This window comes from Rutilus rutilus (assembly GCF_951802725.1).
Source record: "Rutilus rutilus genome assembly, chromosome: 8".
Lineage (NCBI taxonomy): Eukaryota > Metazoa > Chordata > Actinopteri > Cypriniformes > Leuciscidae > Rutilus > Rutilus rutilus.
Window position 1 is genome coordinate 35,298,662 of NC_140222.1, and position 19,528 is coordinate 35,318,189.

Consider the following 19,528-nt stretch of genomic DNA (forward strand, 5'->3'; position numbering starts at 1 on the left):
TCTCCTCTGCCCGTACACTCCATCTCGTACTTTGAGATCCAGTGATCACTGTCTTCTCATCGTGCCCAGATCCAGACTTAAAAAACGAGGCGACTGCACTTTTGCGACTGCTGGCCCAAAACTTTGGAACAGTCTACCCCTCTATATCAGACTAGCTCCCTCAATTTCCATCTTCAAAACATCCTTGAAAACTTTAATACCCCTTGACACAACTAATGTTTTTTTTTTTTTAATTGTCCTGTTTCTGCCCTGCATTTTATCTATTGCCCTTTACAGCACTTTGGTCAGCCTTGGCTGTTTTTAATTTTGCGTTATAAATAAATATAGTATTTTTTTTAGAATTAAGTTAATACCTTTGAGTCACCTGGGATAAAACTCCCCCTGCTACCCTCATTTGCATTTGTAAAGCTCACAGCAGTCTCATTTACATGTTAAAGCATTAGAGGGAGGGGGGTCACGGGGCAAGCAAGTCCCACGTCAATTTCCGACAATTTCCGACAGTTTGCAGTGTTGCCTGTAAATTGCCGTTTGCAGTCGTAAACCTGAACTTCCACGACAATCTACAGCGCCGGTAACTGTCGAAAATCCCACTTTTCATGCAGTGTGTGCATCCCACAAATCCCCATCAACTGCAAGATGCTATCCTATCAATATGGGCCAACATTTCTAAAGAATGCTTTCAGCACCTTGTTGAATCAATGCCACGTAGAATTAAGGCAGTTCTGAAGGCGAAAGGGGGTCAAACACAGTATTAGTATGGTGTTCCTAATAATCCTTTAGGTGAGTGTGTATATATATATTTAGAGATATCAGCCATATGGCTTAGTGCAGGCGCTAATGGATCCTAGGCTGTATCTTGTAAATTACCCCACTAATAATGCCCGGAATGGTTCCAAACTTCTACAGAAGAACAAATAGGTTCTGTACTCATAAAATGAGGCATTGGAAAGTTTGTAAGTACATCAGGAGTTTATTGAAATATCACTTGCCTGATGGCTAATGCTACCGCTAACCCGCATGTTGAGGTCACTTTTCCCTAATTTGAGTGATTAAGGAAAAGCATTGCCAGAGGAAAGGTGTTCAAAAGCATTGCATCCACTACAAATATTTCTATTGTTTGAATATAAAAAAAATAACTTCTCAATAATGATTTCATGTAATTTAAGTGTTTAACTCCATTAATAAGAATGACATATTTAATCTGAATGTTTATATCAGGAGTAAAACATTTTAAATCATTAGTTTATTTATTTAAACTTTTACGGTGAACATGCATTGTATTTATGACTAATGAAGATTTACGGGCCAGTTTCAGTTTCACTAAACGGGACAACGCGCTCGCTGGCGCGGACATTTAAGAAGGGATGGATATTTGCTTCAAAGTGATTGAAATTATATTTGTATTATCTTTCTGTACATGTATCATTTTCTTTACATTTTCTGTCTAAAAGTGACCAAAAAAGACAAAACTCCAGCTCACCATCAGTGTCGCTAAACTGCTCCGTCTCCAAAACGTTCGTACGCATGGGTCAGAGTTTGCGTGCAGGTGTGCAAATTTTCCCATCAAGTTTGTTTTTATAAATCACAACTTATTTGTCGGAAGTGGCATACGCCTCTTTCAGGGCCTGTTTTGTGCGATTATAAATGAGGCCCCAGGTCATTCCCATCCGATACCCGTCCAACAATGTGTCATCTGAGAACTTCTCGATATGACAACTGCTAGTGTTATAAATGAAGTCTGATGTGTACAGGGTAAACAGGAAAGGAGAGAGCACTGTCCCCTGTGGAGCCCCTATGCTGCAGAACACCTTTTCAGACACACAACCATGAAGCCTCACGTACTGTGGTCTGTTTGTGACGTAGTCAATGGTCCACACAGTCAGCTGACTGTTAATAATGTACAGAACCACCTGACAAAGCTGGTCTGCACAGTCCTTGAGCAGTTTTGAGCCAATAACGTCTGGCCCTGTAGCTTTTTTTCACCTTGATTCTCTGTAGTTCTCTTCTTACCTGATCCTTACAGAGGTGAGAATGGATAATGAGGAGGCAGGCTGATGGAGGGTAGGTGAGGCATATATAGCTCTCCCGACTTCACAGTGGGATGGAGAGGTGTAGACATATGAGGGTGGCACAGAAGATCTCCTCTGTCCATCTCCTCACAGGCCTTGTCATAGGAGGTTGTTGAACTAAAGGTTTGTAGACAGATATGAGGTGGACCAGATTATGATCTGAGCGACCAAGCGGGGGGGAGGAACTATAGGCATCCTTTACATTTGCATAATGTAAATCCAGGGTCTTATTATCCCTTGTGTGGCATGTAACATACTGCGTTGAGGACAATGAGACATGATTAAAAATCACCTGAGATGAGAAGAAGGGAATGGGGGTGCGATGTTTGCAGCTGTGACACTGTAGTGTGAAGGAGCTCACATGCCACTGCTGCATCGTCTGTCTGCCTGTCTGTCTGTCTGTCTGTCTGTCTGTCTGTGTCTGTGTCTGTGTGTGTGTGTGTGTGTGTGTGTGTGTGTGTGTGTGCGTGTGTGTGTGCCATAATCAGTTAAAAAATTTAAATACAGTATATAGCATTTAAAATGTTGAAGATGTTATTTTCTGATTAATTGCATGACAGCAACTTTCCATTTGTTTAGCTTATCTTGTCTCAATGCAAAATTGATCTGCGTCAGATATGATTGAATGAAAGAGGAACAAAAACTTATTTTTGGAAATAAATAGCCACTGTATGTGCTTAAACAATGCAAACTAGGTCAACCACAGTTTAAGTATCTTTCAGGCATCACAAAAGTATGTTCTTGTAAATGGCTCCCCCTGGTGGAAACGTTCTCCTGACTTGGCTTTAGGGTTCTGGGGCCGTATTACAATAACTTCTTAACCGCTAATATGATCTCAACTAAAATGACCATGGTAACTAAAGTAAAGAAATTCATAAACTCATACATATAATCTCATTAAGATCATGAAAACATTAATTCAGACCCAACAGTCTATGTGTCATTCCATCAATGTTTAATATATGTCAACAGTGATTAGTAAAAAAGAAGAAATGAGCCAAACTTGATGTGAAGATTGGTGTGTTCACAGTACATTTAAATTATTTTACATTAGAGCAAATCAAACATTGGAAAAAAACAGAACTGGCAGCTGACAATAAACCGGACAATAGACCCCCTTTCTAAAAAAAAAAAATTGTTTCTTCAGTCTGAACAGCAAATAAAGCCAATGAAATCAGGTGTTAAACAAAGCTATATCTATTGATGATATAAAGCTATATTCGATTGTTTTCTCCGATTGTTCGATTCGATTGTTTTTATCATAATTTGGAATGTGGCACATTTTCCTGTGAATTATATGACATTCATTAGTGGTGAATAGAAGCCTATACTACTTTTGTAATTAGCAGGGCAGATTTCATAACCTGAAAAATGTTTCAACAGTAAGTCCTAAAGATTGAAATTTAAAACCAAATCAGTTTTGTGTACAGTGTGAACAAAGCCCAAAAAGCTCCTAATGGCACATACAATAAAACATTGTAAATATATACATTAAATACATCACACATACACATTAAATTCAGAACATTTTTTTTGTGTATAAACACACAAAATTCACATATACACATAAAATTGCTAGTACGGCAGTACTAGCTTTTTTTAAAGTGTGAAAACATTTTCCCCCATTTTGCTCAAGCATAACGTTGAGTTCACTGTGTAGCCTGCTCACTGAATCGTGTAGTTCAATTTTCCATATTTATTTAAAGGGATACTCCACTTTTTTTGGAAATAGGCTCATTTTACAACTCCCGCAGAGTTAAACAGTTGAGTTTTACCGTTTCCGAATCCATTCAGCCGAACTCCGGGTCTGGCAGTACCACTTTTAGCATAGCTTAGCATAGATCATTGAATCGGACAGGACCATTAGCATCTCTCTCAAAAAAAATGACCAAAGAGTTTAGATATTTTTCCTTTTTAAAACTAGACTCTTCTGTAGTTACATCGTGTACTAAGACTGACGGAAAATGCAAAGTTTCTTGATTATTACGCAGGAATGAGAGTATAGTTCCTAGCCATATCAGCCTAGAAAATCGCAACTTTACATTTTCCGTCGGTCTTAGTACACGATGTAACTACAGAAGAGTCAAGTTTTAGATATTTTTCCTATCTAAACTCTTTGGTCATTTTTTTTGAGAGATGCTAATGGTCCTGTCCGATTCAATGATCTATGCTAAGCTATGCTAAAAGTGGTACCGCCAGACCCGGAGATCGGCTGAATGGATTCGAAAAAGGTAAAACTCAACTGTTTAACTCTGGGGGAGTTGTAAAATGAGCCTATTTCTAAAAAGAGTGGAGTATCCCTTTAATGTCATTATGTCAGTCAGTATCAATATTTGCTTTCTACCATGCACAAATAAAAATGTCACTGAACTTTTGCTGTGTAATTGTAACAATGAGCACTCAAACACACCAAACCAACAATTACTAAAAACACACACAAAAACTGATTTTGAAGTTGAAGTTCATTGAAATGAATTAAAGGAAGTCTCAAAATAATCATCTGGTTTCTTATTTTTCCATAAAGAGAAACTCTTCCTGTGAAAGCTTATGTTTGATACACGCACACTGTCCAGAAATGCTGGGTTTGAGTTTAATAACGGCCTCAGAGTGAATAAAATGAATATCTGAACACCCTTTGGAAATGGAAAGAAAAACAGAAGCATTGCTGATTTCATTTATAATCCATTATAAGATGTTGTGCATTTTTGTGCAATGTGCATTAACACACCTGTGTTGTGTTTAAGAGACAGAAAACCACACTCAGAATAAGTTTGAGATTTGTTTCATGGGTGATGAACAAAATGTAGCCGGTGACCCAGGACAGGCCGAGAATCACTGCCAGAGAGAAACTACTCAAAATCTTCTTCTTTAGAGGAGTTTTTTGTGATCTAAACAGCAACAGTGTTATTGGTTAATTATATTCTCATAAACGCCTTTTGGTTGATAACTGATAGAGCTTTTCTGGTCCCAAAGTAAACATACCTGTTTAAGTTAGGGTTGGTCCTGCAGATGTTGTGAGAGAAGTGCAGCAGTATTGCCATGTTTGAGAGCAGCATGAGCATTAATGGGAGCAAGAATCCCCAAAACATGGGTTTCCCCATACTGAACTTCTGTTTGTGGTCCAGTGAAGCCAGCCAGCAACTGCATCAAAGAAGAGAGACAACTGAACGACTAAAATCCAGAGAGAACAATGTAAAAACACACAAATAAAGTAAAACAAATATTTTACATTTAACGGGTTGGTTCACCCAAAAATGAACATTCTGTCATTTACTCAACCTCATATCATTCCAAACCCATTAGACTATAGTTCATCTCCGAAACACAAATGATGATATTTTACTGAAATCTGTGAGCTTTCTGTCCCTCCGTTGACAGTTACGCACTACCACTGAAACTAATCATGAAACTAATCCACATGAATTGAGCAGTTCAGTCCAAATTTCCTGCATTGACTCGATCACTTTATAAGATTAATATATTGAATTTAAGCTTTTATTCACATATAAACATTCATCAAAGCCCGCATCAGTTATGGTATATGGAAGCACAAGCATGCTTGCACACAGCATTGTTTGAGCTACTGCAAGCACCAATGAGGTACATTCTCGTGTTACACCGCACATTTAAGCTTCGGCAAGAACCAATGAGGTTCATTCTCGTGTTACACAGCACGTTTGAGCTTCGGCAAGAATCAATGAGGTTCATTCTCGTGTCACACAGCACGTTTAAGCTTCGGCAAGAATCAATGAGGTTCATTCTCGTGTCACACAGCACGTTTAAGCTTCGGCAAGAACCAATGAGTTTCATTCTCGTGTCACACAGCACGTTTAAGCTTCGGCAAGAACCAATGAGGTTCATTCTCGTGTTACACAGCACGTTTGAGCTTCAGCAAGCACCAATGAGGTTCATTCACGCACGTAGGGTGAGGTCTGTTGCTGTGCGCAGTTCCTGCATCAACCTGGGTCAGAACTACCCTCGTGCAACTCTTTGAGTGCCTTGGCCTGATACACTAGCAGGAGGGCCATGGCGTGCAGGGCAGAGGCAGAGACGCCTGTCCAGCATTGCTGTAAGCCTTGGCCGTAATCACGGATGAAAACTTACAGGCCTTGAATGGGAGATGTGTATTACCCCACCAGATGGCAGCATTTTAAAGCCATAGCTGCATCGCGACGGCACGCTCCACTGAGGGGAGACCCACGTACCCCTTGGCCACCCAACCATTCGAGGGTGTGGAGGAGGCTCCGGGGAAGAAAGGCACTGGAGTGGGAAGCTGCTGTTCAACATGGCCCACCCCAATATACCAATCATCCAGTCTTGAGCGTTTGCGACACAGTGGAGGATTTCACTCGAGCCTGACGCTCTCAGCGACGCAAGCAAGGATGCTTGAGCTTGTTTATGTTCGCTGAGCAATGTTCATATTTTAATAAAAGCCTAAATTCAATCTGTTCATCATATATAGTGATTCAATTTGGACTAAACTGCTCAAAGTGTCAAAGTGGTTGTTGCGTAGACTGTCAATGGAGGGACATAAATATCTTAGATTTCATTAAAATTATCTTTGTGTTTTGAAGATGAACGAAAGTCTTACGGGTTTGGTACGATTTGAGGGTGAGTAAATGATGACAGAATTTTCCTTTTTAGGTGAACTATCCGAAGGGCTAGTTTCGCAGACAGGGCTTAGATTGAGCCAGGGTTAGGTCTTAAATTAGGGCACTGAAGTAGCTTTTTTTAATGGTGCCTTAAAAAAACATTAGTGTGCATCTTTAGACAAACCAATGGCACTGACATAAAACAGCTCAAATATGCATTTTAGTCTTGGACTAGTTAAAGGTATAGCGGAGGATTTTCTTTTTCCGGGTGGATCATCAAGACATTGGTCCTCCTAAGTGTCAATCATTCTGGTGATATGTTTACATAAGGCCGTCGTACGTGCTTGTGCACACGATTCACACGATGGCATGCGCTCAAAACACAGGTTGGGCTTCCCAGTGATGCCTCAGTCGTGAAGTTTCTTGACAGGTAAAGTTTGGCATGCTATTTGGATAAATCCATTTAAAATCACTGCTAGTAAAAGTTAATGTAAGCTATGATTAGCTCGTGCATGCTCTCTCGTGCACACGTTTAATAGCCGTTCCCTCTCGGGAGCAGGTAGAGTGTTGCGCATGTGCATTTTTTCAAAAATTGGAGAGGGCGGCTCTTTTCTAAAATTCGAGAAAATCCTCCGCTATACCTTTAAGACAGTCTACGCAACAACCACTTTGACACTTTGAGCAGACTTGTCTGTGAGTCTGGGCATAAAAGTAATAAAGTTGAGTTTTAAAAAATGTAATTTTTTAATAAAGTAATAAAGTTTTAATTATTAATAAAGCAATAAAGTTTGAAAATGGAAATATTTGATACTTACAACTCTTCTTGTCGATAACCTAAAGGATCTTTCACACTGTAGGTGGAACCCAATGAGATACCAACAATAACAGCAGGTAGAACTAAACAGAAAAAGATTTATTGACATTTAATGACATTATATATTGGATATATTATTTCATATTTAGGGTTTAGTCTTATGTTTGATTTTGCAGTTAATATCCAGGATGCAGGGGTGGGTGAAATAAGAAAAAACGATTTACCAATAATCATAGAAATGTTGGTTGATAACAATATACACAAGTATACACCATTCTTTCTTTCATTTTTGGAAAAGTGATTTAAAAATGCTGAAAAACATTTTAATTAAAATACAGTCATGTACACTGCAGTAAAGCTACTTGATCAATATAACTAAACAATCATTTGAAATACAGTTTTATAATATCTTCTCGTTCTCACAGAGTCAATAGTGTTTTCTTTTTTTCTAATACAAGCAAGACTTCGTATTTAGTTTAAAGGAGAACTCCGGTCAATTTTAACATTGAGCAAATTTTTTTGTACATTTGGAGTGCTGTCAGTACAGAGAACAACGACAAAAATCGGTGTTGCCTACACCGTGTTATCCTCTTTTTAAAATTTGCACCCTGTTGACTTCAATGGGGCAAGTTTTAAACCTCGATTGTCGAGTTCACGCGCGTGATCATAGGTACTAAACCTATGCACGTGAACACGACAATCGATTACTGTGGACTTCGACCGAAAACAGGATGTAAATACAGGTATGTGCGCTGGCTGAATAAACATCATTTTTATTCATATCTTTCACATCTACTGCAGTCAGATTAACCCACGTTCACCCCGAAGGAATCACTCACATGACCTGTGCACTTGTAATGACACATAAAGGATGTTAAGAGGCTAAAAGCAGGTTTAAAACTTGCCCCATTGAAGTCAACAGGGTGCAAATTTTAAAAAGAGGATAACACGGTGTAGGCAACACCGATTTTTGTCGTTGTTCTCTGTACTGACAGCACTCCAAATTTACAAAAAAATGAGCTCAATGTTAAAATTGACCGGAGTTCTCCTTTAAGCAAGATGAGTGATTTCTGAAGCCTCTTCAACATTGTAATCTTCAAAAACATACTGAAAACCTTTTGGCGATTATATATTGGCCTATGTTTATACTCGACATGCTTGAAACGCATGGTTACTCTAGATAATGCTTAAAGGAGTAGTTCACTTTAAAAGGAAAATTACCCCATGATTTACTCACCCTCAAGCCATCCTAGGTGTATCTTACTTTGTTCTTTCAGACGAATACATTTGGAGTTAATAAAAACCCTGACGCTTCCGAGCTTTATAATGGCAGTGAATTGCAACCATGTGTTTGAAGCTCAAAAAAGTGCTTCCATCCATCATAACAGTGCTCTACACGACTCCGGGGGGTTCATAAAGGCCTTCTGAAGAAAAACGATGACTTTGTGTAAGAAACATATTCATATTTAACACGTTACAAATTAAAATTCAAGCCTCCAGCCAAACGCAGTCTAATTGCATCTAAAGCGCAACTTACGACGACAGAAGTAGCATGGCGTAGCGTAAATATCAGCAATATGTCGCACTACTCCCATAAGTTGCGCTTTAGACTTAAGTCGAATCCGTATGTTCGTTTGGCTGGAAGCTTTTTTTGAGCTTCAAACTGATGGTTGCAATCCACTGCCATTATAAAGCTCGGAAGCGTCAGGGTGTTTATTAATATAACTCCGATTGTATTCTGAAAGAAGAAAATCATATACACCTAGGATGGCTTGAGGGTGAGTAAATCATGGGGTAACTTTCATTTTAAAGTGAACAACTCCTTTAATAATAACTGAGGTACTTCCCTCACCGTTATCGCTTCTTCATGCTGGTAAGAAAACGTCACAGCGAGAGGGTCAATTCCACACAATACAGTACTTTAGATGATTAACGGTCAACAAACCTTAAAGGGATAGTTCACCCTAAAATGACAAAAAAATACTTTATTTATTCACCCTGGTGTTGTGATAATGCCACATGCCCTTCTTTCTTCTTCAGATCATAAGGGGAGAATTTTTTTCTTTTTTTTTTTAAATGCCACTTGCACTCATCCATATAATGGCAGTGAATAGCGGACAACATCTAGCTTTTAAAAAATAACCAAAAGTATCACAAAATGATCCCATGCAACACGTTTCTTATATTCCATGTGTACTGGGGGTATATAAATAAACAAACCAAACCAAAAGTTTTATGTATTTTTTTATGAAAACCCTGACCTTGGCAGTTAGTCTTCTCTGCACGGCTGCACAATGTGTGCATTCTATTAGTGCCCCAGTTCACTCCGTCTTGCCCAGAAGAAGCACACAAGTTGTGAGATATCAAGATTAACAAAAACGCAACATGAAAAGTATCTGTGTGCTATTTTAACCAAGTTAAATATCTCTGGGAAGTCTCAAACTCGCACGTCGCCCAGTATTGCACAGAAGACCAACGGCTAAGGTCAGGATTTTTTTTGCAAGTTTCTGTTGTTGTTTTTTTTTTGTTTTTTTCAAACCCTATAGTATACTCCCAAAACACTTGGAATATATGGCATGAGTCGCATGAGATCATTCTGTGATGCTTTAGCATATTTTTAAAAAGCTTGATGCTGGTTGCTATTCACTGCCATTGTATGGACGAGCACGAGCAGGACATTTTGTTTTTAATTCTCCTTTTGTGGTCACAAAAAGAATGAAGGCCATACGGCACTGGAACAACATCAGGTTGAGTAAATGAGGAGAAATTTTTCATTAAAGTTTGTAAGGAAAACTCACCAGAAAGCAATGCTTTCTTGACATTTAAAAAAAAAAGGATTTATTTTGCAGTGGTGCTAATGATTCAGCAGCAGAAAAGTGGCACAGGTAACACTGGCATAACTGCAGTAAATGTTTAATATTTATACCAGTTGATGCATTTACGCATATATCGTTTTAACCTATACTGAAAACCAAGATGTTAGTCACAAACTACACAATACATTAGTGTTTTGTTCAATGTCCCCTACCCCATCCAATAGCCAGGGAAACCTTTGGAAACCATGGCGGTGTTCCAGACACTCCGTTGTTGAAGAGAAGGAACACATTAATGCCGTACAGAGTGTTCCAAGTGAACGTGGCCAACAGGAAGTACTGAAGCAGAGCTGTAAATGCTGTACAGGGACCCTCATCTGGGTACTTGTGATGGTCTGACTCAGGGACTATGTTCTGATCAGACAACTTTGCCACACTCAGATGTTGGACAGGGTTGTTTATGCCGAAGATGAAGAGAAGGTAGAAAACCGTCATACTCATGCAGATGTTCACAACTAGCAGAGTAGGACTGCCTCCTCTTGACTTCCTGTGGTAAAGTGCTTGAATATAAGCTATAAAAAGTTTCACCACTCAAATAGCTGTGGCTATGCTTAACAGTGTAAACTATAAGCCTTTACCTGGTTATGATTTGGTACCCAGCTGTGACAGACAGACCCAGTACAGACAGAGCGCAGCCAGTGATGCTGATCCAATGCAAGGCTTCAGAATATTTATAGTTGATATCAAATGACTGCAGAAAATTTCCAATGGACTTTAATTCACAGCATCATAGACTTTACACTCTTAAAAATAAAGGTTCTTTATTGGCATCTTTGGTTCGTTTGCATTCCATGGAACATTTCCATTGCACAAAAGGTTTATAGTGGAGAACGGTTCTTCTGATTATTAAAAATGTTCTTTACACTAAGAAAAAAATGGTTCTTTAAAGAATTGTTCAGTCAAAGGTTATTTGGTGAAGCAAAAATGTATCTTCTATGGCATTGCTCTGAAAACCACCTTTATTTTTTAGAGTGTACTGACCCATTAAAGTCAAATATCAATGATATTTACATCCTTTTACAAATATATCTTACCATCAGAATGGCAAAGTTTGCATTTTTTAATTTTTTCGGTTGACAGCTGCATACTGCATGACCTGAGGGGTTCATTGTTTTGGTGCAGCCTTCTGGGCTCCAGTCATGTTTAGTGTAACTCCAAAACACACATGCAAAGTCATTGAGGGATAGTGTGGAATCGACCTGAAAGTTCAACAATGTATTAATTCATGAACACTATACCTGTGCCGACCTCTGTCAATATCACACTAAGAAAAAAAATGGTTTAGAACTATATACTGAAAGGTTCTTTAAGGGAAACAAACCCCCCTTTTGGAACCTTTATTTTTAAGAGTTTCATTATTAATAAGCTACAGCAAGGCACGAACCACAAAAGCGTGCCCAGAAGGAAGTGTGATGTTGGACTAGCTGCTCACCGATGGTGTGACTGCAAACTCAATGTCGACAAATCCAAGATTTTCTTGAAGGTTAGCAGATATTACTCTTCTCTTGGTATCCAGAGAAGGTTGAAAGCTTTTTGTCTGAAAGAACTGATCACTATCATAGAGGACAAACCCAACATCTTTATCAAAATCTACAGAAAGAGTGACAAAGTTATTATAGTTAAAATATCACTTTCAACAGATAATTTCATGTGGAATAATCACAAAATAAAACAAGGGGAAAAGTAGACCTTCACTGAAAGTCAATTTCATTTGAAGGTCAATGTTATCTTTGTAAATTTCAGCCTGTGTCGTATCCAGTTTTATTCTGTCAGGTAAAAAATTATCACTTTGCCCTGAAGAAATGAAGAGAAACATGACTGTTAGGAGCACTCTAGTATTCCACATAATAATAATTCAGTATACATAAGTAAAATTCAAGTATTTTTACTTTATGTATAAGTAATAATATCAATATACTTGTAGTATACCTGAGTGTACTACTTAAGACTAAATTGGCCCACTTTTTTAGTGCATAAGTGAACTTGTAGGTATACGGATAGTTCCCTTTCTGACGTTGTGTTGAAATACAGAAACTAGGGGTCACTATTGGGAGCCCCAATCACTTCTGATGTATTCAGGAAAGGTCAATGAAATTGGCATGTTCAACCAGAGTAAACATCAGCGGTCTCTCTCAGCGTTTGCAGAGATAAGTGCAGAGAGTTCCCATCAGTGGCGTTCTGAAAGAGGTAATTTCCTTAATAAAAGAGTGAATTCCTCTAAAAGAGCTGCACGGCAGATCACCTTTTTTCAAAAGATGCCGTTCCGTCCGTGTCCTTCTGGGTGCAGACGATTTCTCTCTTCGATGGCCACGAGTGATGTTTCCACTGTATGGACCACACTCATGATGCAGGGTTCGAATGGGTGCTTGAAATCCTTGAAAATGCTTGAATTTTGATGTTGTTTTCAAGGTTTGAAAAGTGCTTACATTTTGGATAAAATGCTTGAAAATGCTTGAAATTGCAACTGTATTTCTTTCACAACAAATACCTATCTGACTGAAGTGTGTTTATTAAATGGAGAAATTAAATGTAGCTCTTCAGATATAGAGCAATTTGCGCTACGCTGGCCAGAGCAAAAGTAGGCGGAGTTTTCATTTTGATTTCCACGCTTGTTTGGATGCCCCGTTTTTATTGGCCGCGCGGGTAATCATCACAGAGTGCAGCGGCAAAAGTTGAACTAATTTTAACTTTGATCTCGGCGTGCGCGTGAACTCGCCAATTCTGCGCTCTGCTTTGGTCGACGCAGCAACAAAACGTCCTCGCGCGGCATAAGCCATTGAAATAAATGGGTTTCATAATGCAGCGCATTCCATGTCCTGTCTGAAAGGGCCATTAGTGACAGAGTACTTGGTGTGATAATGTAATGTTTGTAATACATGTCCGTTATGTCACGTTCGTTTGTGGAATATGCAGTGAACATAGCCAAAGTTACAGCACAGTAACTGTAATGTTAACTACCCACAACTTAAAACCTACAAACGTTAACCCAGTGCATAACAACAATCAATGATTGCTGAACAGAAATCGTGTCAGATGGAGAGTCATACAAGTAGCCTACTGTAAGGTTCAGGATGGCTTTATGCAATATTTACACTGCTCCATTCAGATAAATGTATATGTCTTGGCAATGAAAAACATTTTTTTTTTTATTATTAATATAAGCTATTTATCATGCCTGTGCCCTGTCAGAGTCTTCTGGGTTAAAATGGAATTACAGGTTGTTGCCGCACTGTCTCAGATTTTGTTCAAACCTTGTCTATATCAAGAATGTGTCCCAAAACCAAGGCCTGTAAAATATTTCTGTTCAAATCCTATGTCTTCATATTTAAAGCCCTTGAAATTACTTCAGTTTTACAGCCTGAAAATCACATTATCTGGGAAGCAATATTTGGACATCAATATAATGAAAAGTATTATTCATAGGCATACTTAGACAGTGATGCATTTTGAAAAAAAAAATTTGTGATTTGCTTAAATATCTGATCTTTCTGCTATTACGAAACACAATTTTGGCTGTTTATACACTGTAAAAAATTTCTAACCCTCCCAAATCAAAAATTTCAAGTGACCGATAACATCTACATTTTTCAATTGGCCCAATAATTTTACAAGTGAAAATCTGTACATTTAATTTGATAATTTACAGAATTTCACTTGGGCCAATTGAAAAATGTAGATGTTATCGGTCACTTGAAATTTTTGATTTGGGAGGGTTAGAAATTTTTTACAGTGTAGCATTATCTCATTTAATGTGATAAAAACACTAAATAATAATTTTGACTATGTATTGGTATGTAATTTTCGGTGGTGTAAGGTTCTGGAAAAAAAAAAACTTTAAAATGGACCTTGAAAGTGCTTGAATTTGACCTTGGAAAAGGGGTACGAACCCTGATGATGAAATGGTGTTTATGGATAGGTCATACACTCACTACGAGAGCATGCCCATGGGAACGTTGCGGTCGCAACTCTCGTACTTCTTCAAGAGGCATAGAGTCTCCTCAGCTGCTTTCTCTCCTGGTTCTTCTACCTCTGGGTACGAGGCATTGGCGGCAGGTGCTCAGGACGATCTGGAGGTTACAATGCGAGAGCTTCTGCCGGGATAATGCGGGCCCCCTGTTCCTCAGCACACTCTTGTCCCCCAGTCGAGTTTCTCGATGAGTTAGGCTGCTAGTCCACGGGTGAGCTTAATTTCTTAATCTGGGCTCATGAGGAAGATGAGTTATCAATCACAGCATCAGAGGGCAGGCTTATGCCTATTGGGGCAATTTTCTCTTTTCCTGGGTCACACACACAGTGTTCATGGCCCTTGTTTTTTTTACGATGCCCAGACATCAAATACTCGCACCAGAACCTTGGTGGATACGTACCACATATCCTGGATCTCTCCTGGTGGAGAGAAAACACTTGGCCTCCCCGCAATTTGTCGCAAGAGAGAAAGGTAAGTGTGAGAGAATCAACTTGTCATTTTGACATGTCGTGAATGCACCTTTTTTCTTGAGAGTTCTGTTGTATATTAAAGCTTCAGACTTGCCTTTAAAAGAGGTTAATTGAACTTGTCGGATTGGAGTTTCCCCCTTCAGTGACTGCACTGCCATGTTCGGTTGCACCAGCAATGGATTTGACTTCTCACGCAGAGAGAGTTTCTGTAGAGTCTGTGTTAGTCTAAACAAACACAATTAAAAAGTCAGACTAGCAGGTCAAAAAGAAAGTGCTTATGAATTTGGTTGAGATGGTTCTGTATGTCAGTGTCAGTGCAGTGAGTGTGAATTGTTTTGTTACTCATTTATTGCAGTTTGGTTGACGGAAAAGTACATCCCATGACTTGCGCTCAGGAGCTGACTGACTGTGGCGACTGCTGACACTGCAATATCCTGAACAATGAAGAAAAAGAGTTTCTCAAAGCAACTCTGGTTTGTATAAGCACTGATGAGCCAAAACATTATGACCAGTCACAGGTGGAGCAAATATCGCTGATCATCTCCTATCAAGAGCACATATTAAGGTCTAGGTAGATTAGATGGTAAGCAAACTATAACAATTCTTATAATCAACATGTTGGATGCATGAGAAATGGGCAGGAATAAAGATCTGATTGAATTTGATGAGGCCCAAATTGTTATGGCAAGACAACTGGGTCCAAGTATCTCTGAAATGGCAAAGCTTGTGGGTTGCTCACGGTCAATAGTGGTGAGAATTTACCAACAGTGGTCCGAGATGTGATAAACCACAAACCGACAACAGGGTGTTGGGCACTCAAGGCTGGCTACAAAGCACTGTGCATCACACTCGCTGCGTAGCTCAGACCAGAGTGTCTATGTCAGAGTGTCAGAGTGCCCTGTCCACCGTCAAAAGAGTCTACGATGGGCACTTGAGCGTCAAAACTGGATCTTGGAGCAGTGGAAGAAGGACGGCTGGTCCAATGAGTCCCTTTTTTTTTTACATAATAAAAATGATAATGTAAAAAATTACAGGTAATGACACCAGGATGCACTGTAGGATGACGACAAGCCGGTGGAGGGAGTGTGATTCTCTGGAAAATGTTCTGCTGGGAAACCCTGGGTTTGACCATTCATGTGGATGTCAATTTAATACGTGCCAACTACCAGAACACTGTTGCAGACCAAGTCCACCCCTTCATGACAGTGGAGTTCCCTGGTGGAAGTGGCCTCTTTCAGCAGGATAATACACTCTGCCACACTGCACACATTGTTCAGGAATGGTTTGAGGGACATGATGAAGAGTTCAAGGTGTTACCCTGGCCTCCAAAATCCTCAGATCTCAATCCAATTGAGCATGTGTGGGATGTGCTGGACCAACAAGTTCGATCCACGGCAGCTCCACCTTGCAACCTACAGGACTCAAATGATCTGCTGCTAATGTCTTGGTGCCAGATACCAAAGGTCTTGTTGAGTCCATATCTCGGTGGGTCGGCGCTGTTTTGGCAGCACGCGGAGGGACTAACGGCAGATTAGGCATGTGGTCAATGTTTTTGCTCATCTGTGTACAGTAGTATTATAAACATGTTGCAGACATACTTTTGGTTCTATGAGGAAGATGGGTGTGATTTATCACAATATGAGTGCTGAGTAGAAAAACCTTAGCAAAGGAGTGCAAAAAAATGTGCTTGCATGGTTGCATACGCAGAATCTAAAACTGGACCTGCGCAGTCGATTATGTATAGTGTTTTGTGGTGTACCTGGAGTAGTTAAAATGAGTATATCTGTCTACTTCATGTGAAGTTTGGAAAATTCGGCACTGATATGCAATGTTTACACTGCATATGGAAATAACAACATGCAAATTATGAAAAACAAGTTGTGCAGAGTAAAGAGAGAAAGAAAAAAGACATGAACAAGAGCAAGTACAAATTGTCTAGCTATATTGTTACCCTAAAAATTAACATTTAAAAATGTACTCTTATATAATAATACAATGAATTTATAATATATAATTATTTTGATAATAATTATTATTAATAATGATAATAAAACATTATAAACATTTATATATGAATATAAGAAGTAACAAGAAATGTTTCTTGAGCATCAAATCAGCATATCAGAATGGATTTTGAAGGATCATGTGACACTGAGGACTAGAGTAATGATGCTGAAAATTCAGCTTTGATCACAGGAATAAATAATCAGTTCTTTTAATTTCTAATAATATTTTGTAATATTTTACATTAAATAAATGCAGCCTTGGTGAGCATAAGAGGCTTCTTACAAAAACATAAAAAAGGGTAATGTTTCCAAACAGGTACTGAACACACACACACAGTTTAAATGGAGAAAATCTAAAAATGTCCCTCATGTCAGGAGACCGTTTAATAAGTACCGTGCTTTGTGCAGTTTCATCACGGGAGAGCAGGATGTTGGTTATTTTAACAGCATTTGTGATGTTGTGGGCTGTTAGCCGTTCCGGTATGGATGTGAGGATCTGGGTACTGGAGGCTAATTTGAGGACATCAGCTTGACCTCCAGAAAGCTTCATTTAACAAAAAAATATATATATCAATTATGCAAACATGCAAGCTTTTCTGTTTTCATCTGAGGAAAATTCATGTTGTATATGACTATATATTACAATCATTAGACATTGATTACTTACATCATTATTAATGGTGTCCAGGGTCAAACCACACTCTAGAGTGTTTGGAGGATCAAATAAGTGAGTAGATCTATTACAGAGGGCTGAAGCTTTGGGGATTCCAGCTGAAAAACATTCATGTTAAATGAAGAGATATTTAAAGTAGAGAGTATATTGTAAATACAGAAAGGTAGACTGAAATACCATTTGGTGTATTTGATGGACATCGCTCAACTGAGGAAGCAAACTGGCCTAAGAACGTTTTTGGAAAGGTGAATTTACTAGTTTGTGTGGAGCTTTGTTCAAGGCAGAAATTTGCTATAAAAAAAAGTGAAGACTGTCAGTAACCTTGAGAACTTAAGCAAATTATTCAGTCTACATATCATGCAATATTTTAAATGGGTTTTACAGATGTTGCAGGTAGTTCCAGTCCAATCGTCTGGGCAGAGGCAGATTCCGTTTAGTAAGGTACCCTTGTTTTCACACACCAGATTGGGTTTGGTTGTTGTTGTGTCCAGGGGTGCTGTAGTGGTGCATCTCTGGGTTGTCTGGAGTGTAAAAGTGTCGAATGTTGAGGGGCTGGTGTCCAGGGGTGCTGTAGTGGTGGATCTCTGGGTTGGTGTCTGGAGTGTAAAGGGGCCGAATGTTGAGGTGCTGGTGTTCAGGGGTGCTGTAGTGGTGAATCTCTGGGTTGTTGTCTGGAGTGTAAAGGTGCTGAATTTTGAGGTGTTGATGTTTATAGAGTCAGTCAAATTGTTTTGACACCAAGTCTGTTCAAAAACAGCTGTTTACAGAGACAAACATTAGACAAAAGGTATCTGTCAGGTTGCAGGTTTTATCTGTCTCTTCTCCTTCAATTGTTTTTAGTTTTTCACGTGTTGGCCGCACGCAGTTGATCGGGCTTCGTATTAAATGCGGACGTGCATGCGCAAACAGCTGTTTCTCATTCTTTTCTTATGTGTTCCTATTTCTACCCATCAGTTCCCTTTCGAGAGGTCTCTCCTATTGCGCAAGTAGCTTACGCTATGGGAAAACTCCTTTTCTCGAGAATATGAAGCCAAAATTTTCAAAACGCAGTGTAGCTGCACAGCATACACAGATGAGCGGCTAGCGCGGTCATTGGAACCTCCACTTCGCTGAAACTCCGAATTGAAGCCTTCGCCGCCGTCGACAGGCACCCAGCAGCGGGACAAGCCACTGCTTCGCAGTACTGAGGACGCCAGCTTCTTTCGCCGCCTACCGCTGTTCTGCTGAGCCATTCCAGCACGCCGTATCCTTTCCTGATCACAAGTGTTCGCAGCCGCGACACTTCTAAAAGAGAAATTTCCAACGAGTCAGAGGCCCTCTCGTCGGTGGAGACAGTCACATCCTCTGCGCATCCTGTCTGGTCCGTTACCATGCAGAAGCTGCACTCGCTAAGGGTGGCTGCCCTGAATGTGACTAGATTGATCTCCCCACCCTGCGGGCTTGACCCCTCTTCCCGCTCTCTCTCCCTTTGTTTGAGCCACGCAAACTGCGCCGTTCACAAGGGATTTCAGAGCGGACAGTCACAAGCAATGCTCAGCACCCGGGGCTAGCTTTCTTTACGTTACAAGAAAGATATCCCGCCCTTGCGCCCCATTCACATGCATCACTCACCGGCGAAAGGAGGAAAGAGAGTGTTTTAGTCCCACCGAGGCCGGACCAACCTCCAATTCTCACACATTTCTCAGTCCCCTCTTAAGTTCAGGCAGCTGGAAATATCAATATTGCAGCAAATGAGCCTGTTATAATACATGCACGCCTGCAAACAAACGCCGACACAAAACATGATGACGCTCTCTTATATGCTCACACTAACTGAAAGCTTATGTCATTTCCCCCTGTGTCGAATTCTAGGCTTTTGCGCCAGAGACCCATGATCGAATCCCGGCTCTGGCGGCAGATATAAATTTATGCTGCTCTCTTCTGAGCTCGCGGCCAGCTTTCTTGCATACAGAGAGCGAACCCGCCCCTCACACCCTCCCATTCACAAAATGACGGTGCTCGAGTATTTATGAGCGTTTAAACGTATGAGCCCACGCCGGCCCTGCCCCCCCGCGTGGCTCACTT

General features: G+C 39.9%; 1 protein-coding gene and 1 long non-coding RNA gene across 2 annotated transcripts; both read right to left on the minus strand.

Annotated features, from left to right (window-relative positions):
• Nucleotides 1-4,531: 4,531 nt before the first annotated feature.
• On the minus strand, nt 4,532-10,783 carry LOC311295651 (adhesion G-protein coupled receptor G7-like; the record flags this gene model as incomplete). The annotated part of the gene is made up of 5 exons (XM_084417116.1): nt 4,532-4,702; nt 4,798-4,957; nt 5,052-5,210; nt 7,477-7,558; nt 10,504-10,783. The coding sequence occupies 5 exons, from the start codon at nt 10,781-10,783 to the stop codon at nt 4,532-4,534; spliced, it is 852 nt and encodes a 283-aa protein (XP_084273242.1).
• Nucleotides 10,784-15,133: 4,350 nt separating this feature from the next.
• On the minus strand, nt 15,134-17,549 carry LOC311295334. Its single transcript, XR_014628307.1, has 3 exons — nt 17,459-17,549; nt 17,186-17,335; nt 15,134-15,219 (listed from the first exon to the last, which is right to left on the minus strand). It is a non-coding gene; the product is annotated as an uncharacterized lncRNA (long non-coding RNA).
• Between the last annotated feature and the right edge of the window lie 1,979 nt (nt 17,550-19,528).